A 27,432-nucleotide genomic window follows, 5' to 3' on the forward strand; every position below is an offset into this window, starting at 1 on the left:
CTCGAATCAGTTACCAGTTGCAGCTGCTTCCCTCTCGGCCACACTTCCACCCTTTCCTACCGCATTTGCAAACTTGTCACCAATCTTGAACGCACCGAAGACCTGCTTCTTCGCCACCTTCTTCGGGTCTACGCCGTACCCTCCTCCACCTGGGGTACACACGACAATGCGATCTCCAGCATTGAATGGAGCCGTTGCTTTCCCACCCAGACTGATCGTTCTGACAGTCCCATCTTCTGGATCCTTTCGAATCCACAGGTTGACACCCCTCTTGCCTTCATCACCACCTGCCATTCCATATGGTGGAACGACTCTTCGCTCCGACAGAATTGACACTTGCAACGGCATGCGAAACTCAATATCACGCACGCAGCCATCACCACCCCTATGCAGGCCTGCACCGCCACTACCCGTTCGGATAGAGAATTCATGCACAATGACCGGATAACGCCGCTCGAAGATTTCCGGATCACTGATTCTCGTGTTCGTGACGTGGGTATGCACTCCACTCTCTCCTTCCCAGTCTGCACCGGCGCCAGAGCCTCCCGCGATCGTCTCGTAGTAGCCGAAGCCCTTGACGACTTTGCCAGTTACGGCATCGGTTCCTCCGTAGCCGAATGTGAGGTTGTTGCATGTTCCCTGGCTGGCTGCACAAGCCTGGAAAGCCTTGAAGACGAGATCAACGATCCGCTGAGAAGTTTCGACGTTAGACCCCACAGTGGCAGCTTTGAGGGACGGTGAAAGAATGGTGTTGGGTGGGAGAGTGAGTTTGATAGGCGCGAGGCAGCCTTGGTTGAGAGGAATTTCGGTTGAGATCATGGAGCGAAGGCAGTACTGTCCAAGTTAGTTGAGCACCTCAGGAGCTTAGAGTTACTCACCATGATGCCGGAGTACATCACCGCTGGCGGGCAATTCAGGTTGCCATAATGCTCCGGACCGGTACCGGTGAAGTCAAACTCTGCATTACCGGATTCGCCGTCAATTCTGATCTTCAGAGATAGAGGAGTGCCATCGTCAATATGATCGGTCGCCTCAAGATCTTGTCCTTCAAAACGCTTGGAGAACACCTTTAGCAACTGACGCACTGCTTGGGCGGCATTGTCTTGAATAGCGTTCATGTAGAACTGAACCACAGGCCAGGAGTATTCTCGAACTAGCGCTGTGATCAGTTGGATGCCCCGGTTATTGGCAGCAATGGCAGCTTTGAGATCCGCAAGATTGTCTTTTAATGTTCTTGTTCCGCTGCAGCCAGGGTACGAGCCTGGAATGTCGTAAAGAATCTCTGTCAAGCCAGCTTCGTCGAAAACACCTTCCTTGACCATCTTGAAGGATTCGACTGCAACACCTTCCTGCCAAAGCTCTGTGGAGTTGGGAGGCATGGATCCTGGTGCAATGCCACCAATATCGGCGTGATGTCCTCGGTTAGCAACGAAAAACAGTATCGTTTTGTTGTCGTCTGCGAATACGGGTGTGGTGACCGTGAGATCCGGTAGGTGCGTACCGCCGGAGCAGGGGTGGTTGCTGAGAAGCACATCACCTGGCTTGAGCTCACCTGGCTTGTACAGCCTCGCTTGATAGGCAATAGCGTAGCTCATAGACCCGAGGTGACCCGGGATGTGGGGGGCGTTAGCGACAAGTCCGCCGTCAGAGGAGAATATGGCGCAGGAAAAGTCCAGGCGCTCTTTAATGTTGACAGAAATCGACGTCTTCTGCATAGTCTGGCCCATCTGTTCTGCGACACTCATGAAACGGTGGCCGAAGACGCTCAGTTGCACGGGATCGACGACGTCTGTTGAGACACCGGATTTCTTGACATCAAGGATGTCAAGTATAACGTGCTCGGGAAGAACCGTGGCTGCCGAAGAGGGGTCAATCACAATTGTCTGAGTTTTGTCCACAACCATAGCAGGCCCATTCACGCGAGCACCAACGGGAAGATCTCCCAGAAAGTACAGTCCAGTTTCGGACCATCCAGTGCCCTCAAAGTAGACCTTGCGCATGGATTCAGGTTGTACAGGAGTCACCGGTGGTGATTGCTGAACTCTGCGAAGGTCTTCAAAGGGATTCGCCAGGTTGAGATCGGCTCCTTTGCCGACACTGCGTACTCTGACATCTTCCACAAGGATTTCGCGCGGCTGCGTAAAGCCAAACTCCTGTTGATGGCGTTCCGTGAACGCAGTTCCAAAATCAGCCAGACCACCGTTACTCTGTATCATAAGCGTGGTATCACTGCCGTGGTAGCGCATATTGAGGAACTTCTGATGGAAGATGTGCTCTGGGGTGAAGCCTTGCTTTTGCAAGCCGTCCTCGCCAGTTGCACACAGTCTGTCCATTCGATTTTGTAGCTGTTGGAGAGCTTGGACCGAGAAAACAACGGCTTCTGGCTCTTGATTCTCCACGACTACGTCTGCAAGCGCCATGCCGTACGCCGACAGGATACTAGAGTATCGTGGGATAATTACTTGTCGAATGCCCAGTTCGCGTGCGATGGCAACAGCATGCTGCCCACCTGCACCACCAAAGCAACCAAGGTTGTGACTTGCCGTCTCGAAGCCGCGACCTTCGCTGAGTTTGCGAATGGGTCTCGTCATGGTCGCATTTGCAATCATGAGGAATCCCATGGCAACCTCCTCTGCGGTCATCTGGTCGTTACCGTCTTTCTCGTTGTTGATTGTCGCTGTGAGAGCCTCGAACTTGGTCCTTACAACTACCAAGTCGAGCGGCCGGGGGAACAGATCCGGGATGATTCGCCCAAGGAAGAAGTTGGCATCAGTCACAGTGAGTGGACCGCCCTTGCCGTAACATGCTGGTCCAGGATCTGCACCAGCACTGCTGGGGCCGACCTTGAAGAGACCGTTCTCCCAAGACAGAATCGAGCCGCCACCCGCAGCGACAGTGTTGATGTCCAACTGTGGCGTTTGAATCGTGACCTCTGCAATGGTGCTCTCGAAGATGTGTTCTAGCGAGCCAGCGTATCGTGCAACGTCAGTGCTGGTACCACCCATATCGAATCCTAGCACGGGGGTGTCATCCTGAGCATTGTAACATGTTCTTGACAGACCAATGACCCCACCTGCAGGGCCACTCAACACACCACGAAGTCCAGAGAAGTTCGTAAAGTTTGTCAAGCCTCCATCAGATTGATTGAAGAATAGCTTGCTTGCATGCTCATCCTTGAGTTGTCCTTTGAACCCCTTCCTCAGAGTCTCTAGATAGTCATCTGTGATCGGCGAAAGATATGCATCGGCGACGGCTGACTGGCTCCGCGGTACGAGCTTAGCCATCTTCTGGATTTCGGACGACGCAGCGACTTTGAATCCCAGCTCTCGAGCGATTTTGGCGACGCCAAGCTCGTGGTCTTGGAAGGTGTACGAGTGCATCATAGCAATGGCTAGTGTTTTGTAGCCTTTCTCCCGAAGCAGCGCTAGATCTCGTTTGACTTGTTCGTAGTCTGGCTCTTTGAGAATACGAACAGCCTCGCCCGTCAGGCCAGTCCGTAATGCTGAGTCGGACGCCACGTCGATTGGCTTAGGCTCAGGATCCTCTGCGAACCCCTCGATCGTGACTCTCTCATCAACTTCCACAACTGTCTCGTAGAGCTTGCTTAATCGATGTACTGACAAGTCGAAAATGTGAGGACGAGCTTGGTTGCCGATTTTCAAGATGTCGCGAAATCCCTTCGTGATCACCAGCGCAACCCTCTCACCTTTGCGCTCGAGCAAAGCATTTGTCGCGACTGTGGTGCCCATACGAATGGATTCGACCGCCGTCAAGTCCAAAGGCGTACCGCGTGGAAGTCTTGACCCGGACGCCATTTCCAAAATCTGGCGGATGCATTCCGTTGGTGCATCATCGTACTCCTCAGGACACCTCGACAGGACTTTGAAGATGACATCCTGCTCTCGACTGGGGATCTTTGCCCATGCGTCTGTGAACGTACCACCTCTGTCGATAGCTATTCTAATGCCTTGCGACGCCATATTGGGTGTCGTGAGTGTTACTGGTCGACACCGAGTGAACCACCATCAAAGGATATTGGCAACATATAATGCTGCGGACATACCCGGATGGAGGCCCCAGACGGTGTTCTGCCGCCGTCCACCAACAGCACCTTGCTGGAGACCGACTCGAGTGAGCCGACTGATTTTTCTACCTACCGATCGTTGGTCGGCTACATATCGCTCTGCCGAAGGCAGACTCGGCACAACGCCGAGCCCGATAAGAGAGCCAATGGTGCTGGTGTCTGATTGGCCAGAGACACGTCTATCAGCCGAACATGTCGGCAATGGAAATGACCGATGTCTTGCAGATGTCGGTCCCACAATGGTCGTCCGATGTCGACTGGCCGTCTGTATCATGCGCATCGCTGTTCAGGGGGGCCAGGTCAGGCTATCTGGCGCTATCGTGTCCTTTAGATGTTATCTCCAAGTTGAAGCAACACGGTGTGAGTTGGAGGTGTCGGCTAGCACTGGCATGCTACACGGGAGACATATATGGCCTCTTGAGATCCCACGTACTCGCAACAGCACGTGGCTGTGCTTTCCATCGACCTCGGTACCAAATTCTCTCAATGGCTGCAACAATCGACTCTACTGGTGTTGACCATGGCAATAACGTGGAGAAGCGTTCATCGGCGGTCACGCAGACTGAGCCAAAGCCCGACTATGAGAATGGCTCATCTGAGTACTTGCCGGATCCCGTCAAAGAGCGCAGGATGATGCGCAAGTTTGATGTAAGTGGCCGGTAGACATAGCAATTAATCACTAACACTACTAGATCTTTGCTCTCATCTCGCTTGGTCTGCTGTACATGATGGCCAATTTGGACCGCAGCAACCTGGGAAATGCCAACATCGCAGGCATGCCCGAGGAAATCGGTCTAGTCGGTAACCAGTTCGGCATTGCCACAACTCTCTTGTTCGCAACCTATGTTCCTCTCGAAGGCCCAGTGGCTGTGCTTTTGAAGATTATAGGTCCTAAACCCTTGATCTCGGTCTGCGCCTTTTGTTGGGGAGCCTCGACTCTGGGAATGGGCTTCATCCAAGGCTACAAGGGTCTCTACGCATGCCGTCTGCTTATCGGGCTCTTTGAAGCAGGACTGATCCCCTGCATCAACGTCTACCTTGGCTGGGTATACAACAAGTCGGAGCGAGGCAAGCGATCCTCCGTGATCTTCGCCTTCAGTGCCTTCTCAAGTGCCTTTGGTGGAATTCTGGCCTTCGGTCTCACTCAAATAAGTGGCCCGAATGGCTTCTCTGGATGGCGCTGGCTGTTCGTCGTGGAGGGTATCATGACGATTGTTCTGGTACCCATCTTCTTTTTCATCTTCCCAACGACCCCGGTCGAGGCATGGTTCTTGACTGCGGAGGAGAAAGAAATGATGCAGGCTCGCTATGATGCTGACCCAAGCTGGGGCTACACTGAGACATTTTCCGCGAAAGAATGTTTGAAGGCGTTCGCCGACCCCAAATGGTACGCTTTCTTTTGCTACCAGTTCTCTGTCAACATCACATTGTACGGCATGACGACTTTCTTACCGGCTATTGTGCGTGGTCTTGGATATACATCGGTTCGCGCCAACTTGATGACTGTTCCCATATATTTTTGCGCCTTGATTTTCTTCCTGGGGCTGGCATACTGCTCAGACAGGACCGGCATGAGGGGGCCGTTCCTTGCGGGACCACTTGTGCTGTTGATCATTGGTTATGCGATTCTGATCAGCGTCGACAACCTCAAAGTGCGATTCTTCGCCTGCTTTGGTAAAGTCAACCGCACCTCCCAGGAGCAATGCTAATTATTTCAGTCACCGCGTTAGGAATCTATCCAACGACTGGCCTGTCTTTGATGTGGCTGCAGGACAACGTTGCCAGGCACTACAAGCGGGCTACTATGGTTGGATTCACATTGTGCCTTGGTAATACGGCCGGCGTAGCAGTTGGGCAGATCTTCACAGCTCAAACTGCCCCACGGTACATTCCCGGCTTGTCAATCGCTATGGGCCTGGCTGGGTTCGCTCTGTGCATCGTTATCGGGATGATGACTACGATGACCATTGTCAATCGAAGACGCGCTGCCAAAATCCTTGCAGCAGAGCAGGCTGGAACTCCGATCTCGTCAAACCCGGAGCTCGGGGATTACGATGTGCATTTCAAGTATAGCATTTAAGCATCGAAAGCCAGAAGAGATGGTAGAACGTGCAAAGGGCAATTCGGCGACTTGTGGTATCTGTAGTTGTACGGACAGCTTTGAAGCAACATCACTAGTTGCTGTTAGCACGAGTGAGCCGTAACCGATCAAGATCGATTATTCTCGGTTACAAGCCGAACCGAACCCAACCGGTGATCCTACACTTTTGTTTCGTTCGAAGCCTACTGAATATGGCATGTGTAATCTGTGATACTTTGGTCCAGTCCCGGTTCTCGCATCGAACACAATACAATCGCCTTCCCACTTCACAAAACTGCAGCTAAGCCCCTCCCACATCTTGCAAGTCAGGCCAAGAGATTTCTTGTCGACACGGACCTGAAATAAAAACCGAGGCAAGCAGTAGGCCTCTCATAACTCCTCAACAGAACACACCATGCCAGAACATCCTGTGGTGGCTTTGCTGCGGCAGTTGATGAGTATCCCTTCCACCAGCGAAGAGGAGCATGAAATCGGCGTCTGGCTAACGAAGCACCTCTCAAGCCTCGGCTACACCGCTGAACTCATTCCGATCAGCGCTGAGTCAAGCCGATGCAACGTCTACGCATACCTCGGAAGCGATCGCAAAGCACGAACCTGTGTATCCTCGCATATGGACACGGTGCCACCCCACATTGACTTTCGCATGGAGAACGGCGTCATCTATGGACGAGGAGCTTGTGACGACAAGGGACCACTAGCAGCACAGATTCTGGCGGTGGAGGAATTACGTGCTGAAGGCGCCATCCAGGACGGTGATGTCTCCATGCTTTTCGTGGTAGGCGAGGAGAAGGGTGGGCCGGGCATGCTCGCAGCCAACGACATGGGTCTCACGTGGGAAGCAATCGTGTTCGGCGAACCGACTGAGAGCAAGCTGGCTACTGGTCACAAGGGACATTTCGTGTTCGAGCTCTTCGTCCAGGGTAAATCTGCGCATTCTGGATACCCTGAAATGGGCAAGAGTGCGAATGGGAGTCTAGTCGAAGTGCTGAAGGAGCTAAGCTGCTTGCAGTATCCAGCATCCGACCTCCTAGGGCCATCAACGTTCCACTGCGGCAAGATGCATGGTGGTGTAGCGTACAATGTTATTGCAGCTGAGTCATACGCCCTTTGCGGTGTACGAGTGGCTGCGGACCTGCCACGAATTGAAGGAATGGTTGGAGACGTCGTCGGCAGATATCCCAATGTCGTCCTGACGAAAAGCTTTTCTTACTCGGAAACATTGCTGGATCACAACGTCGAAGGTATGTGCTCGTGTATGACTGATGCCTATCTGACAAGTACTAGGTCTCGATACTATCGCGGTTTCATTCGGCACAGATGTTCCGCGGCTGAAAGGCAGCCACAAGAGCTACCTGTACGGGCCCGGATCGATATTGCATGCGCACGGTGAAAACGAGCAAGTGAAGGTCTCAGATCTTATTGAGAGTATAGCGGTCTACAAACAGTTGCTGCAGCTGTCGTTGAAGACCAAGACATAGTCACAGATGTAGGAGAGATTCGTCCAACTGCCGGATGCCGGCCCGACGCCAAGTGACTTTCACGTCGGGTTAGGAGCCGGCCATGCCATAAGGCGCTTGCCGAGTACATATCTCGTGCATCTAGTCAAAGATAGAGCTAGAATTATTCCCACGGAGAACCACTTGGGAGGGCACCCTTGATTATCAGCCGTATGCCTAGAAATCGATTTTGTACCAATAAGGAGGGCACTGGCAATTATCAGCACAGGCGGTACAAGACTGTCCTGACGCACTGAGGAAGGTGTCATCCATCATCAAACAAGACACTACCACTCGAGTTGAAACCACTAGGAGGGCACCGTCAGTTATCAGCCCTGTGGCCAAAGTCCAGTTCCTACACGGATCATCATGTTTTCAGGTTTCGGTGATATTCCAGAGTTGCCTCTAGATGAGGCGTTCCTCTTGACCGCAGCGTTCAAAGCGGATGACCACCCCCAGAAGGTCAGTCTCGGCGCAGGCGTCTACAAGGATGAAGATGGAAAGCCATGGATCCTCTCAAGCGTGAAACAGGTGAGCTACAAGCTACTACGCGAAGTCAAAGCCTGACACTGTGGAGGCCGAGAAAATCCTTTACGAGGCTAGCCTGGACCACGAGTATCTGCCAATTCAGGGCAATGACGTCTTTCTCAGCTTGGCCCGCGAGCTTGCCTTTGGTGAGACTGGTTCGAAGGGCAACATCGTCTCTATGCAAAGCATTTCCGGCACTGGCGCAAATCATCTAGGGGCCAAATTCCTCGCGGAGCAGCTAGAGCCCAAGCATGTCTGGATTTCCGACCCGACATGGGGCAATCACCATCTCCTTTGGACTGTTGCAGGTCCAAACGTTATCCAGAAGAAGTATCCGTATTACGACGCGGCGAAAGGATCCCTGGATTCCGATGGGATGATGGCAGCATTGGAAACAGCAGAGGAGAACGATGTCGTCCTGCTACATGCGTGTGCACACAACCCCACTGGTATCGACCTCACTCCCGAGCAGTGGCGGCCGGTTGCAGATCTGTGCAAGCGAAAGAGACTCTTCGTCTTCTTCGACTCGGCATACCAAGGCTTCGCAAGCGGGGACGTCGATGCAGATGCCTGGGCTGTACGTTACTTCCAAGAAGCAATTTTCGACACCCAGAACCCATTAGCTGGAATGTGCTTGGCTCAGTCGTTTGCAAAAAGCTTCGGATTGTACGGCGAACGTGCTGGAGCTTTCCATCTGATTCTGCCACCTGGCGTACAGTCTGCGGCAGCCCGGAGTCAGCTCCTCCGGCTTACACGAGCTGAGATTTCGACACCTCCGCTGTACGGCGCGAGAATAGTCGAGACAGTCCTTTCAGACCCCAAGTTACGGGCGATGTGGAAAGCTGACCTGCTGACCATGTCCGGCAGAATAAAGCAGGTGCGCTCAATGCTTAGGCGTGAGATTGAGAAACTCCCGCGCAGTGGAGATTGGAGCCGACTGGAGACGCAGATCGGAATGTTCAGCTACACAGGTTTGACAGAGAAGCAAGTGTTGCGTCTTAGGGAAAAGTATCACATCTACCTTATGCGCAGCGGCCGAGTGAGCTTGAGCGGGATGAACGAGAGCAACGTGAAGTATGTTGCGCAGGCTATCAACGATGTCGTGACCGACGGCACTCTATAGGAGTAAATCCATATCCTCGTTCGTCAGTCCGAGGCTTTCGTCCCAGCTCGCATCCGTATGATCCAGGAATGTCTGAAGAAGAGGGTTATCGAGAGGGTCAACCGCTGGACCGGTCCCAGACCAGTCATAGTTGGCTAGTGGATCGCTGGGAGCCAGAAACGTATTCCAGTCGTAGTTGTTGACGTCAAGGCTCTCCGCTGCCTCCTCTGGCAAGGAGACGGGGGTATCGGTGACGGGCAACGGTTCCAGAGCTGTGTCTTTGTTGGTGCTGCGAGCTCGAAATCGCCCTACACTCCATTGAATATGCGCCAGTCGGGCATAGTACTGATATGCAGCCATGTTTCCGTTGTCTCGCATCGTTTTCAGAAGGTGAAACGCCGTCTGGACAGCATCCGAGTCACTGGAATTGGGTGAGATAATTGCTGAGATGATCAATACCAAAGTGGAAGAGAAAAGGTGGTGGGCATCAAAGTACCCGTATGTGGCCAGCGCATTCTCCACAAACAATTGAGAAAGAAGACTGTTTGATGTCCGGGCAGCCGAGATGCATGACTCGGCAAGCATCTTTGCTGTGTCTGAGATAGGAGGCGTCACTGCTTTGTTTGCCCCGAAAGGGTTCTTGGCTTTGAGTACATGCAGCAATATCGGCCGGGTTGTCAGTATGATGCATTGGTTGAAGTGTAGGTGTAGCGATGCAACATGACGGTGGGATGTGCTGTGTTTGAGCCTTAGACTGTCTGGCATGTTGGCGTCTAGTTCTTTGAGCTGCTTGAGAATGTTTCGTACATTACTGACGAAGCTGTTGCTCGATCGAGATGACACACCGTATATGTCACGCAGTATACAACCAACAATCCTGCTCAGTTTGATGTTGATGATCAGATGGGCCGGCGAGTCAAACTTGTCTTGAGCTTCTGGGGGCAATTTCTCTGATGGCATACCGACTTCGATGTCAGCATCTTGTATGCTTAGTGGTTGGCCAAGCCTGGTGCTCGTTGAACGGTCGAAGATGTACACGGTCCACCATAGACGGATCCTATGCTCTTGTTCGACCGGTGTAAGACCTGCCGGCATGCTCCGGTGTAGTCCCAGACAGGTGCTCAGCCGCAGTGCGATACCGGCATGAACATGAGCCGACTTGACACGGCCAAGTGCGTTTGAGTAAAAGCAGAACAGGAGCATTGTCTCGACTTGTGACGTTGTTGGCTCCTCGTATAGGTCTTGAAGCAGCTCTAGTGCTGTCAGAAAGTACTCTGTACCTGGAACGATACCATCGCTTGGAGCAGCTGTAGAATACAACTCTCCAAGGGCAAGGGTAGCAAAGAACTTGCACGCCCATACGGCGTCGTACTCGCCCGTGATGTAAGCTCGGTCGAGTTGCTGCAGGAAATCCTCTTTCAGAAAGAAGTGATAGTCCTGCCCAATGAATCGAATGGCGACACGGACCAATAGATTTGCCCGTATGCGCTCCGGAAGCTTCACACTGGGCATCTCTCCCGTTTGACGTGCGAATGCGTCTCCCTGAGTATACCGGTACTCCGAAGCCATCACCGTGGCCTGTGGATTCAAGCATTGCAGCAAACGGTCACCAAAGAGCGAACATGTCGACTCACCAATGAACTGTTGTCGCGAAGCTTGGTCGTACTGGAAGACGTTGCGGGGTTCATGCAGAGGGTTCCGAATATCACGATCTGTGGGTACATGGCTGGATGCTCTTGAGACATCCCCCGAAGTGTTGCGGCCCCGGTCTGGGATCGGTGTTCCCAGGATAGCCTCGTCTCGCCGTTGAGGGCTCATCCTAGCAGGCTGTCAGTTTCAAGAGCCGTCGATCTTGGTGAGACGGACCCATGCGAGTACGGCCGACGTCTATGCATTGGATATTCGCAAGCAGAGCCTTTGCCGGCCTTCTGGCACCGCCGGCAAGGTACCTCGCCGGTACACTTGACCTTTTGGCCATGACATCGGAAACATCTAAAGGCGTCAGTAGGCTGTCGGTTCTACGGTGGCGTACTCACGCCACGTAGGACCGTCTCTTCTTCCTCGGAAGCGGCTCATCAGATCTGCCGTCTACCGCACGAGGCGATGATATCTCAGCCATGATTCTGGCCCGGGAACGTCTAAGCCGGCGATGTTTGCCTTATATCGGCTGTGAGTCGGTTAGCAGAAGTCGGCTCTGACGAGCCAGGCCGGCTCCCGCCGGATAGCGATTAGACGGGCCGAGGTCACATGATGCGCTGCGGACAAGTGCACGATTATTCCATCTTGGCTTTGAAAGTTCCCTGTCCCGCACTCCGAGCCCGTTGGCCAAAGGGTGGTGTCCGGGAGCGGACGTCGAAGCCATGAGCAGTTGAAACTGGTTTATGCGTGAAGCTCCAGTGAATTGGCAATATCTCTGATTTGGTCGGCCGTTGGACTCAGTCCAGATCCCACTCCAACGTTCGCAACGACCAACTTCCTCAATGCCCCTCCGACGAAGCAGCCAACCTCTATAATATTGCACATCACCTCGATCGCGGCGGACTACAGTCCAACAGCGCCTCCGCTAACACCCAGGTACCCTTCTCGTCAGATCCTGGACTCCTTCCGCAATACCTGCTCCTGAATTTTCAGTCCGATGAACCGTGAGTAAAAACGAGCGTGTACAGCCGCTCCGGCCATCAACCACAGTCCGGGGGCTTTCACATCAGCAAGTAATCGCCATGGAAAGATGAGGGAACTCACCACTCTCTTCACAAAACCCTCTGATATCGCCCTCTTCGGACAAACCCCAGATGATAGGCAACTGCCTTGCCATGGGTCCCAGGAACGCTTCAAGGTCCTTCCGGTAGTCGGGTTCGTAGCCTGTCGCCAGCACAATCACATCGGCCTTGATCTCCTGACCCTGCACCACGATACCGCTGGGACTGAATCGCTCGATGAGCCCGTTGACCACTCTAATCTCACCGTCTTGGATGTGCTTTGACGTCCCAATATCTATGTAGTAACCTCCAAAGTGGTTCAACACAATCTCGTTCGGGATCACGTCACGCTCCTCGCCCATATCGACGCGAAACCCTGCCCGCTCCAGCTTCTCAAAGTACTCCTGATGCGTTTTCACATACTCTTGATAGCTCGCCCGCTGCAGCTCGCCAGCCACCTTTGTTGGCATCCCCATGGCGATTCGATCCGGATACTCGTTAGGATGACCCCATTTGTAGCCTGCACGCTGCGCTTGTGCATACCATTCCATGGGATAGACCGCAGTCTTGCTGCGTTGGATCATGGTAACGTCCATCCCGTGGTTGTACATGTCTTGTGCGACGTCGTGGCCAGCGGTCCCGGTTCCAATCACCACACCACGCTGGCCTGACCATGGCCTGCTGTTTTTAAAGTCGACCATATGCATCAACGTGCCAGTGAACGTTATCTCATCCGGCCAGGTCGGGCGCCGTGGCTGCGTGAGACCAGCACCGAGAGCGAAGGCGACGTGAAGCGCGCTGATCACCTGACCATTGACAGTGACATTCCAGTGAGCGCCATCGCGCACGCAAGAAGTGACTTCGGCATGGGTGCGCAGATGGATGAGATGTTTCTCAATAAAACGGCGGAACCCTTCAACCACGCGGGCGCCCGGGAGAAATTCGTCTTCCGACTCCTCCCACGTGGAGCCAAATGGCAAGTTATTGAGCTCCCGGAAACTATGCTGGCGTACTGTATCGTAACGAGAGATCCATCTGTAGCCTGCCGTGTGAGACTTCTCCAAGACGACATAGTCGATACCGAGAGCCTGCAGACGTCCTGCCAGAGAGAGACCACTCTGACCTCCACCCACGATCACAACAGTATATTTGGACGCCAACGGTCGACCGATCACGGGCTTGTCGGGCCCCTGAGAGTTCTCTACTATGGTTGTCATAATCACAGTCCAGCTGGGGTGACTGAGTGGCTTACCAGTAATCGATTTGTCTGGGTTACCGTGGCCCTCGTAATTCTCCAGGACGGTTGAAATCATCCAAATGCGCCACTGTCCTTCTTCTAGGGTGAAACCGACCATGCCGGAGCCATTGCCACTGAGAGAGCCATGACGCACCCGGAAAGCATAGTCAACCGCGACCCACGAACTCCGAAGCAATCTGACTGTCCTAGTGCGTCCTATCCGGAGATCGCGCAGAGGAAGAGTATCCGACCAGGTTTGGGCGATCTGCTTTGAGTGCGTCTGGACCTTGTGAGTCTTCGCGAGCAGATCCAGCCACAACGCCCAATCTGTCAGCATGTCCGGCCTCAGGGTGGTGAGAGCATTTGAAGCCAGACTCGAAAACAGCTGGAGGTTGACATTGTTTGGGATGTTGTCTGGCGGTAGTTTTCCAGGCAGATCCCTTATGGACGTTCCAGGTGCCCAGGCTTGCATCGTGACATCGTGTCAGTACCAGAGTTTACGCGGGTAGCAAACCCCTATAAGACAATGCAAGGTGTGCTCGGTGAGGTGAGCGCCAAGATCAGGCGGCCACCCCATGAGGTCGCAAGCCTGATCACACAAGTCAAACGTGACTTCGCGTGACTCGCAAGAGCATGACCCTGACCCGATGAGGTGTAGGCTCCGTAGGCAACTACCAAACGAATTAGTCGTCTGGATTCGATAAGGCCAGTCAGCGGGGCGAAGGCGGTGAAGGCAGCGATGCATTTTTATTTTGAGAAGGTGGATCTATGCTGGACGCTCGAGATGTCGCCTTGATTCATTTCGCCGTGCTGAGGAGACGATCATACAATGCTCCCATTCATCAATAATCAGCAAATAAGATCACTGTGTGCTATTCCACTTAGAGACGCTGCATATGAGGTGGCGTGGTCTTCTCTTCGTCCAATATCTTCTCGTCGTCTGATGATCTGTCCAAGCCAGCTTCAATGCCTCCATCAGCGACTGCACGCGCTATCACTTCACCCTTGGGCTGCATGGCAACGGTCTCCTCAGTACCTTCGGCACGTCGTTGTGGCGGAATGAAGACGTTGTAGTAACGCGGGATGATACAGCCAGCAATGACCAGGACCATCCCGATGTGGGCGACCGTGAACCCGAGGATCATTAGAGGATCGTAACGGAGTGTGTAAAATTCGGGATAAGCGAAGCTGAAGATAATGGCCAACACAGGTCCACTAATGTAGCGCAGGAGGATCGGCAGAAAGGGTGGAATCTTCCAATTCTTCCCGGTGCCAACGATGATGTTGAGATCGCGACGAAGTTGATTTCCCTGTCGAAGATGTTAGCCACGAACTTTGACAGCAGTAGTCAGCCTACCGAATAGAAAGCCAGGAACCAGAAGCGGCTGGTGATCGCGTTTGATTCCCAGAAGCTGGAGAAGCGGGTGGCGAACGCGTTTGATCTCCAGAACCTGGACAGGCGGCTTGCGGACGCGTCCGCGCCCCCGATCGTTGCGGCTGGAACAGTTGGCGTCTTAGCAATTAACACCGCCGCGATTGTGCAGACAATGTAGAAGCCGAAACCTGCACCGACTCCAGCGGGCGGGCTGCCGATACCATGAGCGAGTGCGATGCCAAAGACCTGCGCGCCAAAGTAGCCAAAGTTGTATAGAGCAAAGGCTGGGAGTCCGGTCTGATCAACAACATCAGACCACCTATAGACAGTTGTGGCGCTCACCACCTCTGTCCACACGACAAAAATAAGTGCGACATTGTTGATCCATCGATCAATGCCGTCAAGGAGGTAGTAGCCAAACTCCGTGCAGTATGGCAGACACAGCAGAAAGGAGATGATGGTAAGCGTGGTAACGATGACCGGGCGCGAGAACTTCACGCCAGCATCCACCGCTAGAGTTGCGGTCGCATCCAGCATAACAAAGGCGGAGCTGAAACCCAAGACGACGAGCGTGAAGAAGAGCAAAACGGCCCAGAAGTTCGCGCCAGGCATCTGGAGCACTGCTTCTGGCAGTGTCAAGAAACCGACAACGAACGCGCCCAGTCTTTCGCCGTCCTGTGGCCAACGTCGAAGGTACCCAACGACACCAAATACGGCAAAAGCTGCAAAGTTCTCGAAAAGGACATTGCTGCCGCAGATAAGAATAGCGTCCATGACCGCGTTCGAGTGCTTCGCGTTGTACGAGGCGTAAGAGGTGAAGTAGCCGAAGCCGATGCCGGTCGAGAAGAAGACCTGTCCCACCGCCGTCTGCCAGACAGTACCGGATGCAAGCTGATCGCTTCTCCACGTTGCCCACAGAAGCCGTACGCCCTCGCTAGCGTTGTCGAGAGACAGAGAGCGGCCGACGAGAATGATAGTTGTAACAATTGGTAGTCCCATGGTAAAATAGACGACACGGCCAGTCATACCGACACCCCGGAAAATTGAGGCCCAGATCAGGAACCAGATGAAGATACTCCAACCGACGGTCTCGCCAATAAGACCGACAGAGGGGTACGAAGTGTATGCTGCGACTGAGCCATCATCGTTCAAGCTGCCGGTCCCCGGAGTGGGATTGGCGATGACATCGTTGTTGTAGAAGTCTTCTAGTCGGTTCATCCATGGAAGTGGGCTGGTGAAAGAATTTCTGAAGTAGTTCATAATCCAGGCTAGGTTGACGGTGAAGTACTGAACCACGATAAAGCTGACAAAGACTGGACCGAGGCCGACTCCCTTTAGTCTCTGGTTGATATTATTGAACGCGATCACGCTTCCACCTCGGTACGCCTGCCCTATCGAGATTTCGAGGATCAAGGCTGGGATGGCAATCAGAAAGACGGCCAGAAGGTACGGAATGAACCCTATGAATATGAGTTAGCTTGTACCATGGTGGCAATAGAGCAACAAACATTGTAGCCCGTAATTATTGTATACGACCGATGGGTATCGCAGCAAGTTACCCTGACCTGCGCACCCACCCATGGCGGCCAACAGGAAGGCTGCGCGCGAAGGCCATTGATCACGCCCATCTTCGGACTTTGCAGGGGGAGGAACGATCAGGTTCCCAATCTTCTTGAGTGTGTCCATGGTTGAAAAACGCGCAGGGTCCTGGAGTGCCAACTCCAGATCGAGCGCGCTTTTGTATGAGCTACATCAAAAGCAGGCCAAGGAACTGACAGCAACCCCACTGCGGCGGACGAAATGGCCTGAGCAAATCCTACAGCATGGGCGGCTGTCGGAGGGCGGGCACGATGCTTGGCATGAACGTCGAGGTGGAGCAGCCTGCAAATAAAGTGGTAGAGTTGAAGGCTAAGCATTATTGGCGTGGGAGCCGTAGGGGAAACGATGCCACGGTGAGATCAGGGAAGCGAGGCGAAAGTGTGCTCAGTTGCGTAAAAGCCCAGACTTCCGCTCCGCTAGAGAGCCTTGGCTGTGGAGTTCGACGTCACCCTGCTCCAATGGTGTTCATTGTGTTTGCCGTCTTCCGCCTCACTTGACTTGGCGGTTGGGGTCTTGTCCCAGATGTCAATCCACATTCATAGTGTTATGCGCGCATGAAAATCCTTGTTGAAGATGGACGGGAAAATGCGAGCCTCCATAGGGCAGGGCGCGCTAGAGTAGACACCCCGACATCAACCACGTGTGGTACCTCCACCAACAAGTTGAATTTTCCTGCCAATTTTTTTGCGTGGCAAGCTTTGACGATGACGGATGTAATGCTATGTCGTGATTCTGTGGCGTGTCGCGTGCTCAGCGCAGAGGTTTCCAAGGACGACGCCTCAGTCAGCAATTTGCTATTTGCAAAGTCGAGGACAATGGTCGATCCACTTTCAACTCCACAGCAGATCGTTGTATCGTCTTCTTGTCGCCAACGTCCGTCCGAGTAGCCCAATGATATACTGCTCGCGATCGGCTACAGTGTCTCGTGCCATTGATCTGGCTGTCCTCTCGTCTTACCAGGAGGTATCCTCATCTCGAACGTTATGGACATAAAACGCGGTCGAAGAGCCGATGAAGAAGTTACGTGGGTCCGAGCTATGCGAGATCTTCGAGAGGTCGCAAAGAGGCTGCTTGTACGGATCTGATTCAAGGATGTTCAGCTTTTTGAGCCACTTAGCATCTCGGAGGATCCATGGGTTTTGGTCAACAGCTGTCTCTGTCAGCTTAGGGTTGAAAGCACACATCCCGTCTCGCGTAGCATATATCCATTTCTTAACATCACCTGCTGAGCATGAAGACACGGAGCAGCATAGTCACTCGATCGGTGACTGCAAATGCGTACCAAAAGACCATCGCCTTTTGAGTGCAGTCAATCTTGAAACGATCATCGGCGTAGCAACAAAGCCGCACAGAGCATCTCTCTGGCGACTTAGCTTACGACGTCAAGGGTACAGTACACTGTCATTTTCAGGTCTATGAGACGCGGAGGCTTGCTGGCTTGATGGGGAGAAGTTGGAAAGATACTTATCGACGAGTGAAGCACAAACCCCACGACTTTTGTGTGGGCCCATGTCGGTCGACGAGAAGTTCCGCGCCGACCGCCGCACATCAGCTCGAGTCGTTGCGACCAATGCTATCTTCTACTAGGCATAAACGTATTGCGCCAGCTGTCGAAACCGTACACATTTACGCGACATTGCCACCGCCGACTCATCTTTCGTGACACAATTCAAAGTGATACCTCCCACGAGAAACCTATCATTTACCCTGCCTCGAAACCACCACCAAATTTCCCCGCCACAGAACGCACCAAATGCGCGGCACTCTTGCGAGAACCCAATAACACAGCTCGCAGACAGAGCTCCCCGAGTACCTCAACGGAACAATCTCCCAGTCTGTACGATCCAGCACAATGCCGGACCTACCCACTCTGAACGCCTTTCTCTCGTCCGCCTCGCTTCTCCTCTCCGCTTACCCCAGCGCCCGCATAACCACAAAATACTCGCTGCCCCGCGCACCCAAGAACGCCTCGTCCAAACCCACGAAACAATCCTCAGAAGCCGCGTCAACGAATGTCGACGGCGAGCAAGCACCGCATCAGAAAAAGGAACCCTCCGCGACCTTGACCTGCAAAGTCTACCACGCTCCCTCCGGCATCTGCCTCAAATACAAGACCGACAAGGCGCAGGAGGTGGGGCGGCTGATCACAAGTCTTGGGAAGTTGGGAAGGGGCGAGGCGATAGAGGTGTCGAGCGCCGCGGCGGGCGCGGAGATGGAAGGGGAGAAGATGGATGTTGACTCCGGGCCGAGCGTTGCGGTCAAGGAGGAGGATGCGGTTGTTACTGGGAAGCCGGTCGCGCAGCAAGCAGCCGGTGGTAGTGTTGGTGGCGGTGGGGGCAAGAAAAAGAAGAAGGGAAAGCGGTAGTCTCGGGCATGGAATTGGTCAGGAAACCGTCTGTGCCATCACTCCGTCAAGAGGCGTAGACAGGAGCAGGTAAAGGCGCATTCGGGCTTGCTGTGGGGTTGCAGGCACCGGGAGATATCTGATGAGCTGGAGAAGCCGGACGTCGGTCCAGTACGCAATCGAGATACAATGGCAACAACACGAAAATACAGGGAGCGTGAAGAATCAAAAATCAGATTCAAGCTTTTTTGGCTTTCGTCTACTACTCATAGTAGCAAAACTAATCCCCGTCTCGGGGATGTACAATCATGCTGTCAGTGCAGCTTCATCGCCTAACGCCCATGGCCATCGTGGCCTTTCCAGACCCAAACATCGGATATCGACAGTGACAAAAGGAAAGAATTGACCATTATAGTACGCGCCGCAGAGCAGAGAACCTGCTCATCTATGCCCCCATGTATGCTGAGCCGGATCTGATGTGTCGAGTGGAGCTCCTTGGTCAATAGTATCACATAATATTCGTAAACGCCTCAGAAAAAGCCGCTGAAAGAGCACAAGCTTAGAACTCATCGTCAAAGGTGAAGGCACCACCATCTTCGGGTGTTGCCTCCTCAACGGGAGAATCACCAGCGGCAGCAGCGGTGGCCTTGTCAGCAGACTTCTTCTGACCAGCCATGACACCGGCCTTCTGGTAGTCACCAACACGCTTCTCGAAGAAGTTGGTCTTGCCGGCGAGCGAGATGTTCTCCATAAAGTCGAATGGGTTCTGGGACTTGAAGTATTTCTGGTTGCCAAGAGCGACGAGTAGACGGTCAGCGACGAACTCGATGTACTGCTTCATGAGATTGGCGTTCATGCCCAGGAGGGCGCAGGGCAGAGCATCCGTTAAGAACTCCTGCTCGATGGCAACGGCCTCGACAATGATGTCCTGGATAGCTTGCTGAGAGGGGCGGTGCTTCAGGTGAGACAGCAACAAACACGCAAAGTCGGTGTGCATGCCCTCGTCACGAGAGATCAGCTCGTTGGAGAAGGTCAAGCCAGGCATGAGACCACGCTTCTTGAGCCAGAAGATGGAAGCAAAGGAGCCGGAGAAGAAGATACCCTCCACGGCAGCGAACGCAACAAGACGCTGGGCAAAGGTGGAGTTCTTGTCCGAGATCCATCGCAGAGCCCAATCGGCCTTCTTGCGGATGCAAGGGATGGTGTCAATGGCATCAAAGAGGTAAGTTCTCTGCTTGGGGTCGCTGATGTAGGTGTCGATGAGGAGCGAGTACATCTCGGAGTGGATGTTCTCCATCATGATCTGGAAGCCGTAGAAGCAACGAGCCTCGGGGACCTGAACCTCATTGGAGAAGCGCTCGAGCAGGTTCTCATTGACGATGCCGTCGGAAGCGGCGAAGAAGGCGAGGACGTGAGAGACGAAGTAGCGCTCATCATCATTGAGGCGGTGATGCCAGTGCTGCAGATCTTGAGACAGGTCGACCTCTTCCGCAGTCCAGAAGGAAGCTTCAGCCTTCTTGTACACTGGTGGGGTCGCGTTAGCAAGGGGCACGCGTCGCGTGTTGTGTTTTGCACTTACTTTGCCAGATCTCGTGGTACTTGAGAGGGAATAGCACGAAGCGGTGAGGGTTCTCTTGTAGCAGAGGCTCGTCTGCCTCTAGCTCTTTGATAGTGGGAGCCACCTTGGGAGCTTCCTTGGACTCGACCTCGGGCTCGGACTTCTTCAGCTCAGGCTCTATGGGAGCCGGTGATGACTCGGCGACGGGCACGTTCTCCTTCTCCTCGGGGGTGAAGTCGAGCTTCTTTACTGGCGAGTCCTTGACTTTGAGATTCTCGAGGTTGGAAGCCGCCTAACAAGGAATGTCAATACTTCAGGTCGTGTCGTCAGGACGAGTGGCAACATACCTGCTTGGACGGCGTGACTTGAGTGGCCATTACTGGAGATGTCTGTGATGATGTGAAAAAGTGTTATGTCAAGAGAAGATAACAAAGGATGTACTAGGGCGTGAGAGAGGTGGAAGTAGTCTGGGAACGCGAGGTGGAAGAGTGCAACAAAGCAGAAAGAGGGCGCGCATCTTTTATGATGTAAATCGCGCTAAACGCGTCGGTCACGTGAAGCGTGTAAAGTGGTTGGCAGCTTGACTCCACCATAAACATTCTCCTGTCTCCGTGCCCACCGCGAACGACGCGGCCAATCCATGACTAGATTCTGACAAAGGAGTGACCAATATGCTTGCTTCCGTGCCCTTGGTGGCATAGTTCAGAGCTGGTCTGGTCCATGAGAGCTCCAGTGGTAAAAGTTTGATCAGATTAGATTATCTTATCTGATCCCAGCCTCTTCCATTGTCGCCCTTTGTGGATCCCCACCTCGTCTCCCAAAACACCTTGTCACAACGCGTCGACTGCATTACGACACGCGTCGAGTCCGCGCGGAGTGTTTTCTCGGCAAGGCATCATATCTGATCGAGTGTCTGTTCGTCTTACACCTCATAACCCCGTCGCAACCGCGATGCTTACGTGCTTTGCCCTCTCGATGGAGGGCCGTTCACCTACCGTCTCGCCAGGCATGGGAAGTCTGATGAGTAGACAGAGATTTCGCGTCGGGACACCTTACTACTCGGCCTCTTTTGAGTGTCCTCACGCCACCGCTAGCAATTTTTTAACTGCCCGAACACCGAGTCATCATCTCAACATCCCGCCGGATGCTGTTCTTAACCGAGTGACCTGCATATTCACTGCCTGAAGATGTCTTGGCAAAACAATCTACCTTGGTGGCACACCCTGCTGTCTGCTGACTCTGGGTGAATATGGAGGTAATGGTGTCTCTCATTGTATCTATCGTCTGCAGATGCTCCTCGGGAGCAAGAAGTCTACACCAGTCGCTCATGCACTCGGCCGATTCTAGCCTCGGCACAACTCACCTTGGTTGCTCCCTCAACAGATACTGGCAACGCTTCATGAGAAGAGTACAAGCGGCCCAATACCCAGGTGTATCAGGTGAGCATGGCAACCACTGCAAATCGAAGATGGCCCGTTGGGCTGATCTTGGTATCGACCAGATTATCCAAGAGGCAAAAACGGGCCCCATCGACTCCAAAAGTGGTCTCCATATTCATCACCTGCAGTGTCGTCTGCATAATACTTGACGCCACAGTATTGCAGAGCTGGCAGCGGGTTACCTCCGTATCGCGGTGTCCGCCCTTCCTTTCTCCAGAGTATCTCCTCTTTGTTGTAGTCGCACCATTTTCGTTGATCCCCAACGTGCTTGGGTCTCGGGGGTCTACGCGCCAGGTACGGTCCACCCTGGGGTTTCTTGTGATTGCCCAATACTCGAACTGTGCCCATATAGAGTTACCTTGCCAGGATTCGCCTTTTGGCATGACCAAAAAAAAACATCCAAAGTTGACAGCCGCCATTGAGAGGGCTTGGGAAACGCACGCTGTGGATGTAGATATTGGGTCGGCTGGCCAGTTCGTGGGTCTCCTCTCATCGTCGTCGTCACCATCGATGTCGGCAATGTGCGTAGCCTGCTTGAGAAGCCAGTTGACGTTGGCACAAACCATATACGCACAGTGCTTGAGGTCGAGTAGACTATGTTCATCCTTCTGATTCTTGAACCACTTAGCAATATCGCCGATGCGTTCCGCCATATTATCGGCCCACAAAGTGTAGAAAGCAAGGTGATGCTCAGGATCAGCCCAGCCGGCGTGGTCGATATCACGCATGTGGTCAACAATCTCCTTGAGCGAGGGAAGTTTATTATCGCAGTCGTAGCCGCCGTTGGCATTCAGCTCGCACTGTTGTTTGCGCCGAGGTGAGAGCGTAGTAATGTCGTTTAGAGCATGTATGACATGCTTTGAGCGCTCGAATGAGCCATTGAGCGGGTATCCGAGGCAGGTAGATAGAAGCAAGAGTAATGTTAGCACCCATGAAACCATGTTGTTGGATGAGAAGCACTCTAGCCGTGCGAACAGGGTGCGGCTAGATTCTGAGGTTGGAGAGTGCTGTCAGATCATAGAGAGTAGAGAGTACGAGGGTGCGTGACAAAGCACAAGTAGATGTCTAGCGCGCCATGGCCTCAGAAGTAACAGCTTCGCATTTGCGTGCCTTCAAGAGTCGTGACTGCCGTTCAGACGCGGGTGATAGTGACCCAGGTGGTGGAGACGTGACGCCCGGAGAGCTGCCTTTGCGATCACCTCTTGTGTGAAAGCAGTCTTCCTGAAGGGAAGAGTGTACGTATCTACCGTGAGCCAGACCGCTGGGGTTTATCGCCGCAGCGGTCGTAGCCTGAGAAACGCACTGGGCTCGTCGATCAAGTATGTCACGACATGATCTGGCTTGTATTTTGCGTTGTTATGAGACGGAACTCATTTGTACTCATACATACTCTCGAAAGAGACCATTATTGACAGTAACCGTACCTTTGATACGTTCTTGCTGAACTCTGCGTTGATGCTCGACAGTTAATGTGTGACGATGGCTAATTATGCATCAAATAGATCTGGTCAGTGGGATTCGACCCTTGCTTCCAGTGAGGTGATTGTGAGTGCGAGCCACTTCGCATCTGATTTTGATTCCTTGGGTTGACATGTTGGTGAAGTTGTGTTCGTCGACTGAGTGAGTACTCAACAGTTGGCACCAACCATCCGGCAAAGTGTTGCGTTGAGTGAGTTGGACGGACCATTTCCGAACAAGGTATTGCCCTTCCTGGCCTCGGTTGGTGGATCGTCGTTAGGACTCTGCTTGGTCTTGTCAAACACAGGAGCTGGACCCCAGCCAGTCCAATTGGGGCCATCAGTTGTGAATTTGATAGTACAGTACTGCCGTGGAGCTAGCGGCTGACCACCATTCCGTGTTTGCGCATTGCCCAGTTCCCACATGAGCTGAGGCTTGTCCCATAGTTCCCGTGGGTTAGCACGCCAGATTCGCTTGACTCGAGCACTGTGAGTCAATGCCCAGAATTCGTACTGTTCTGATGAGCATTAGAAACGTTTGACTTTCTGGGGGAGAGCAGCATACCCCATGCAGATTCCTCCGGCCAGTCGCCCTCATACGGGGCAAGAAAGTAGACGTCCGGATTCTGAGCTGACATTGCCAATGCCTGAAAGTGGCAACCCAGCCATTGTTGGGACGCATCCGGGCCATATATCCTGGGACCTTTGCCTTCTTGGAGTTCAAACTGAATGTAGAAATTTTGAAACTGTGACCAGCCGTAGTCCAAGCAGTTTTCGAACCAACACCAGTATCTGATGTGCTGTGTCGAAGCCCATCGTCCTAGAACAGCCCAAGTCGATTCCATCGTCTTGCCGAGGCCGTTGAAGAAAATAACATGGTGGTTAACGTCCATAAGACCACCATTGTTGTAGTCCCACATACGATACATCAGCTCAGCCATAGAAGGGTACCAGTCATCGCATCTCCATTCGCCTGTCACCGAGTTGCGAGAGCACTGGCGAGGAAGCAACTGATGAGTAGGGGTTTCGGCGGCCAGTATTGAACCAGGATCGACAGCGGTGCCATTAGGAGTGGGCAAATTGGAATCCAATGGGTGGCCGACACAGGGATGTAGCAGAGCAAGGAGGAAGAGAAGGATGACATGGGCAATCTTGGAAGCCATACTGGACAACTGTGCTCAGCGGCGGCGAGACATAACAGGTGAACGCAATCGAGAAAGCGAACTGTGTCTGTTGACGGCGAGATGCTGAAGTAGCGAACAGGTGCCAGGGTTTACAGTTCAAAATGAAATGGAAATTGTGTCGTGGGGAAGTCGCACAAGTCGTAACAGCCGGGAGAGAATATGGCTCCCGCTGCTGCACCTTCCTCCTTGGCCGGACGTTGGGCGCGGCTTCTCGCCAACGGCAGAGGACCGAATGGTACTTTTGAGAGCAGGAGCTTGAATGATTGAGCCGAGGAGTCAACTTGCAAAGCCGTGCCACCGCAGGTCCTTGGTGTCTGATGTTTCCGGTTTGGACAGCAGGTCATTAATTCACGTCGGATACCCACCATCTCTACCCACTAGTTGGGGGCCATTTAGTCCGAGGCTCGCCGTCTGCGGCGTATTTGACATGACAGGCCAAAGCCGGAGGCAGTGTTTGACCACCCTTATCTCTGTCCCACAAGACGTGCGGCTCATTGAAGTGGCACTTCTCCTCATCCGTCAGCTCATCCATTTCACTCGCATCTCGTGGATCGATCTTCCAAATTCGCTTCACGTTGGGATTCCTGGTAAGAGCCCAGTATTCGTACTGAATCCAAGCAGAATCTTCCCGAGGGCGCACGTCTCGAGGCGTGAAAAGACACACGTCTGGTTTAATGACAGCAAGGGCTAGCGCCTGCGAGTAGCAGTCGACAAAGGTCTGATAGCGATCTTCGGGCTAGGCGGCCGGCTTGGTGTCGGCTTCTTCGTGGTCATCGATTTATTTTTTGGTTGCCGCCATCCATGGCTTACTCGCGCAGTCATAGTACCAGCACCACTGAATTGGAGGATTTGGCGCGGGGCTCCGGCTGCGAAACCACTGGCTATCAGAAGTCCCGTGGCCTCAGGATTCTCGTCAAGACCGGTGTAGAAGGCAACATGATGATTAGCATCCGCCAGCCCTGCGTCATTCCCATCTGGCAGGTGATCGACAATATCTTTCAAGGAAGGAAGGAACTTATCACAGTCGTACGATTTGCCCTGAGCATTCCAGACGCATTGACGTGGAGCAAGCAGACGAGAGCCATTGATCAACGTATCTAGGGGAAAGCCGGCCACATAGAGAGTCAGTAGTGAGAAGAGAGAGACGAAATGCAGAAGATGCATATTGTGGAAGCCAATGAGAACCACAAGAACAGCCGTGCCGTGGAATAGTGCGGGTAGTCGGGACGTTGTTGCAAACCTGCTCACCGATGATCAAGTAGCCTACAGTAAGAGGAGTGTACCGGCTGGAAGTACTCAATATCAGCCGTGGAATCCGTGCTTCTCGTAGTCATCTCTTTTCACGGAAACTAGAGTGAGTGCGGCTTTTTGAGACACCGCTTTCACCTTTAGCAAGTGATCCAAAGGTGCCAGATGGTGGCATATTAACATGAAGCTGAATTGAACGTCGTCAGTAAGCCATCTTGCCCTTGTCAGCGGCGTGGACCAGGCTAGCAGACGCAAGAAAACAATGGATTCGTGTGGTAATTTCGAAGTATCGTATTCACTCTCTGACCAGGCCTGGGAACGTCTCAGTCGATCAGTGTGCTTATCATCGAATGACTTATCCAGTCGAGATGTCACCGTTCTGGCTGACGAGTTTTAGACGCCACTTATGCAGTACATTCCGGGTATTCAATTGAAGTTTCCGCCAACCAGAACTCGTCATATGCTCTCTTTGATTGCTTCCGGTAAGATCTTGTTCTCGAAGACTCTGACAAGCTTATTGGTTTGCTCGGCCAATGACAAGGTCAGGATCGTGTGTGGCAGAATTCGGGCTAGATGAGCTCCGACACCTTTGTACAAGGCCAGGACTCCCTCAGTCTTCACCGTCTTGTATAAACAATCGAATATTCCCTTATAGAGATTGCCGTGCTGGTTATACAGCCGGTTCATCATGGTGTCTGGGGGGTCTAGATCATGTTAGTCAGCTCAGGAACAGGTCGAAGCTGTAGAACTCACGCATAACTAAGCAGACCACAAAGCCACTCGCAGTACTGCTCAGCAGGTGTAAAGCTGGACCGTCCGTCATACCAGCGTGCTTGATCAGTCTTCGTTTGGCGAAGAAATATGTGGGCAGCTGCACCGAGCTGCCAGCACCCGTCCGGACCATTGACGCTCCCATGCCACGATAGAGGCCGCGCACACCCTCGCTCTTCCGAATCTGCCGCAGGCCGTCGAATGCATTTTTGTAGTTGTGTTGCGTTCCAACAGCGAGGAACGGTGAGTACGACTGTAGCCGTGTCTTGACGAGAAAGAAGGGGCTGCCAGCCATTGCTCCAAGGATGCCTGATGCTGCGCCGGAGAAGATGTTAACGCCCAATGACTGAACGTTGGGGTCCTTGAAGACGAGTTTGGTTGCAGAAGCTCGTAAAGGTTCGTAGAAGCCCAGCCGGCAGCCGTTTAACAAGATCTGGTAGATGTACGCGCATCCAATACCGCGGTATATGCCTCTTAGACCCTCATTCTTTGTGATGACTCGAACACCTTGAAGCACGCCTGTATATTTCCTCTCCGCAATAGCTTTGGCCTGGAGCTCTCCTTGCAGCTGTAATCGTACCTTCACCGTCTCGAAAGGATGTGTCGCGGTCACAGCACCGCACGCGGCAATGCCGCCGGCGATAAATGCGCCAGTTGTAGTTGACATGATGTCGGCTCAACTTCGTGTCCCTCCGCTGCTATCGTTGTATTGTTCGGGGGTCGATGGACATGCTCGTGCGGTTTTGAGGGAAGCTGTCAAGGATATGATGGTCAGGCTGAGGTGAGATCCTGCGCGAAAAAGGATGCCCCGGTCGGCGCTGAGGGATGCGACAATCGCACCAAAATCTCAAGTATAGAAATCAGCTCTGAGAGTTAAAGGAACTCGAGTGCTGACAGCCGGCGACAAAAAGTTAGGCGGCATTTCCGAAGTCGGGGTTGCGGTGCCCGGGGTCGTCCCCAACCTGAACCTCGCCGGAGGCCCGCAGCTACCCGCGCCAACGCCTTCTGACCGTATCTTGTTACCCCGTGCACCAATCGGTCAGCTGCTTAGCTCTGGATTTGCCCGTAAACGCCCTCTGTCAATTGGACAAGCCGGGACGGCCTCCTTGATAAACCTACCGTTCCCATCCAGTTCGTAGCCTTACAGATAACGAACAAGGCTGAAGCGCAAGATTTGGAGAAGACATTTTACCAGACGCGTTGACCGCGT

The 27,432-nt window shown here is 53.2% G+C and overlaps 12 protein-coding genes across 12 annotated transcripts; 4 read left to right on the forward strand and 8 right to left on the reverse strand.

Annotated features, from left to right (window-relative positions):
- Nucleotides 1-6: 6 nt before the first annotated feature.
- Nucleotides 7-3,980, reverse strand: HMPREF1541_09669 (uncharacterized protein; the record flags this gene model as incomplete). Its single annotated transcript, XM_008714342.1, has 2 exons — nt 7-834; nt 879-3,980. 2 exons carry the CDS (start codon nt 3,978-3,980, stop codon nt 7-9), a joined length of 3,930 nt encoding a protein of 1,309 aa, XP_008712564.1.
- Nucleotides 3,981-4,570: 590 nt separating this feature from the next.
- On the forward strand, nt 4,571-6,164 carry HMPREF1541_09670 (uncharacterized protein; the record flags this gene model as incomplete). The annotated part of the gene is made up of 3 exons (XM_008714343.1): nt 4,571-4,732; nt 4,777-5,758; nt 5,803-6,164. 3 exons carry the CDS (start codon nt 4,571-4,573, stop codon nt 6,162-6,164), a joined length of 1,506 nt encoding a protein of 501 aa, XP_008712565.1.
- Nucleotides 6,165-6,579: 415 nt separating this feature from the next.
- On the forward strand, nt 6,580-7,663 carry HMPREF1541_09671 (uncharacterized protein; the record flags this gene model as incomplete). The annotated part of the gene is made up of 2 exons (XM_008714344.1): nt 6,580-7,426; nt 7,470-7,663. 2 exons carry the CDS (start codon nt 6,580-6,582, stop codon nt 7,661-7,663), a joined length of 1,041 nt encoding a protein of 346 aa, XP_008712566.1.
- A 387-nt stretch (nt 7,664-8,050) lies between these two features.
- Nucleotides 8,051-9,252, forward strand: HMPREF1541_09672 (uncharacterized protein; the record flags this gene model as incomplete). Its single annotated transcript, XM_008714345.1, has 3 exons — nt 8,051-8,212; nt 8,259-9,180; nt 9,242-9,252. 3 exons carry the CDS (start codon nt 8,051-8,053, stop codon nt 9,250-9,252), a joined length of 1,095 nt encoding a protein of 364 aa, XP_008712567.1.
- Nucleotides 9,253-9,326: 74 nt separating this feature from the next.
- Nucleotides 9,327-11,129, reverse strand: HMPREF1541_09673 (uncharacterized protein; the record flags this gene model as incomplete). Its single annotated transcript, XM_008714346.1, has 1 exon — nt 9,327-11,129. One exon carries the CDS (start codon nt 11,127-11,129, stop codon nt 9,327-9,329), a length of 1,803 nt encoding a protein of 600 aa, XP_008712568.1.
- An 886-nt stretch (nt 11,130-12,015) lies between these two features.
- HMPREF1541_09674 (uncharacterized protein) lies at nt 12,016-13,719 on the reverse strand (the record flags this gene model as incomplete). The annotated part of the gene is made up of 1 exon (XM_008714347.1): nt 12,016-13,719. The coding sequence occupies one exon, from the start codon at nt 13,717-13,719 to the stop codon at nt 12,016-12,018; it is 1,704 nt and encodes a 567-aa protein (XP_008712569.1).
- Nucleotides 13,720-14,128: 409 nt separating this feature from the next.
- HMPREF1541_09675 (uncharacterized protein) lies at nt 14,129-16,308 on the reverse strand (the record flags this gene model as incomplete). The annotated part of the gene is made up of 4 exons (XM_008714348.1): nt 14,129-14,557; nt 14,605-14,659; nt 14,720-16,082; nt 16,131-16,308. The coding sequence occupies 4 exons, from the start codon at nt 16,306-16,308 to the stop codon at nt 14,129-14,131; spliced, it is 2,025 nt and encodes a 674-aa protein (XP_008712570.1).
- A 1,765-nt stretch (nt 16,309-18,073) lies between these two features.
- Nucleotides 18,074-18,586, forward strand: HMPREF1541_09676 (uncharacterized protein; the record flags this gene model as incomplete). Its single annotated transcript, XM_008714349.1, has 1 exon — nt 18,074-18,586. One exon carries the CDS (start codon nt 18,074-18,076, stop codon nt 18,584-18,586), a length of 513 nt encoding a protein of 170 aa, XP_008712571.1.
- A 538-nt stretch (nt 18,587-19,124) lies between these two features.
- HMPREF1541_09677 (ribonucleoside-diphosphate reductase small chain) lies at nt 19,125-20,500 on the reverse strand (the record flags this gene model as incomplete). The annotated part of the gene is made up of 3 exons (XM_008714350.1): nt 19,125-20,089; nt 20,145-20,415; nt 20,471-20,500. The coding sequence occupies 3 exons, from the start codon at nt 20,498-20,500 to the stop codon at nt 19,125-19,127; spliced, it is 1,266 nt and encodes a 421-aa protein (XP_008712572.1).
- Nucleotides 20,501-21,558: 1,058 nt separating this feature from the next.
- On the reverse strand, nt 21,559-22,503 carry HMPREF1541_09678 (uncharacterized protein; the record flags this gene model as incomplete). Its single annotated transcript, XM_008714351.1, has 1 exon — nt 21,559-22,503. One exon carries the CDS (start codon nt 22,501-22,503, stop codon nt 21,559-21,561), a length of 945 nt encoding a protein of 314 aa, XP_008712573.1.
- A 2,070-nt stretch (nt 22,504-24,573) lies between these two features.
- On the reverse strand, nt 24,574-25,367 carry HMPREF1541_09679 (uncharacterized protein; the record flags this gene model as incomplete). Its single annotated transcript, XM_008714352.1, has 2 exons — nt 24,574-24,939; nt 25,014-25,367. The coding sequence occupies 2 exons, from the start codon at nt 25,365-25,367 to the stop codon at nt 24,574-24,576; spliced, it is 720 nt and encodes a 239-aa protein (XP_008712574.1).
- Nucleotides 25,368-25,907: 540 nt separating this feature from the next.
- Nucleotides 25,908-26,889, reverse strand: HMPREF1541_09680 (uncharacterized protein; the record flags this gene model as incomplete). Its single annotated transcript, XM_008714353.1, has 2 exons — nt 25,908-26,155; nt 26,205-26,889. The coding sequence occupies 2 exons, from the start codon at nt 26,887-26,889 to the stop codon at nt 25,908-25,910; spliced, it is 933 nt and encodes a 310-aa protein (XP_008712575.1).
- Between the last annotated feature and the right edge of the window lie 543 nt (nt 26,890-27,432).

The sequence above is a fragment of the Cyphellophora europaea genome (genome assembly GCF_000365145.1).
Source record: "Cyphellophora europaea CBS 101466 unplaced genomic scaffold supercont1.11, whole genome shotgun sequence".
In the NCBI taxonomy this organism is placed as follows: Eukaryota; Fungi; Ascomycota; class Eurotiomycetes; order Chaetothyriales; family Cyphellophoraceae; genus Cyphellophora; species Cyphellophora europaea.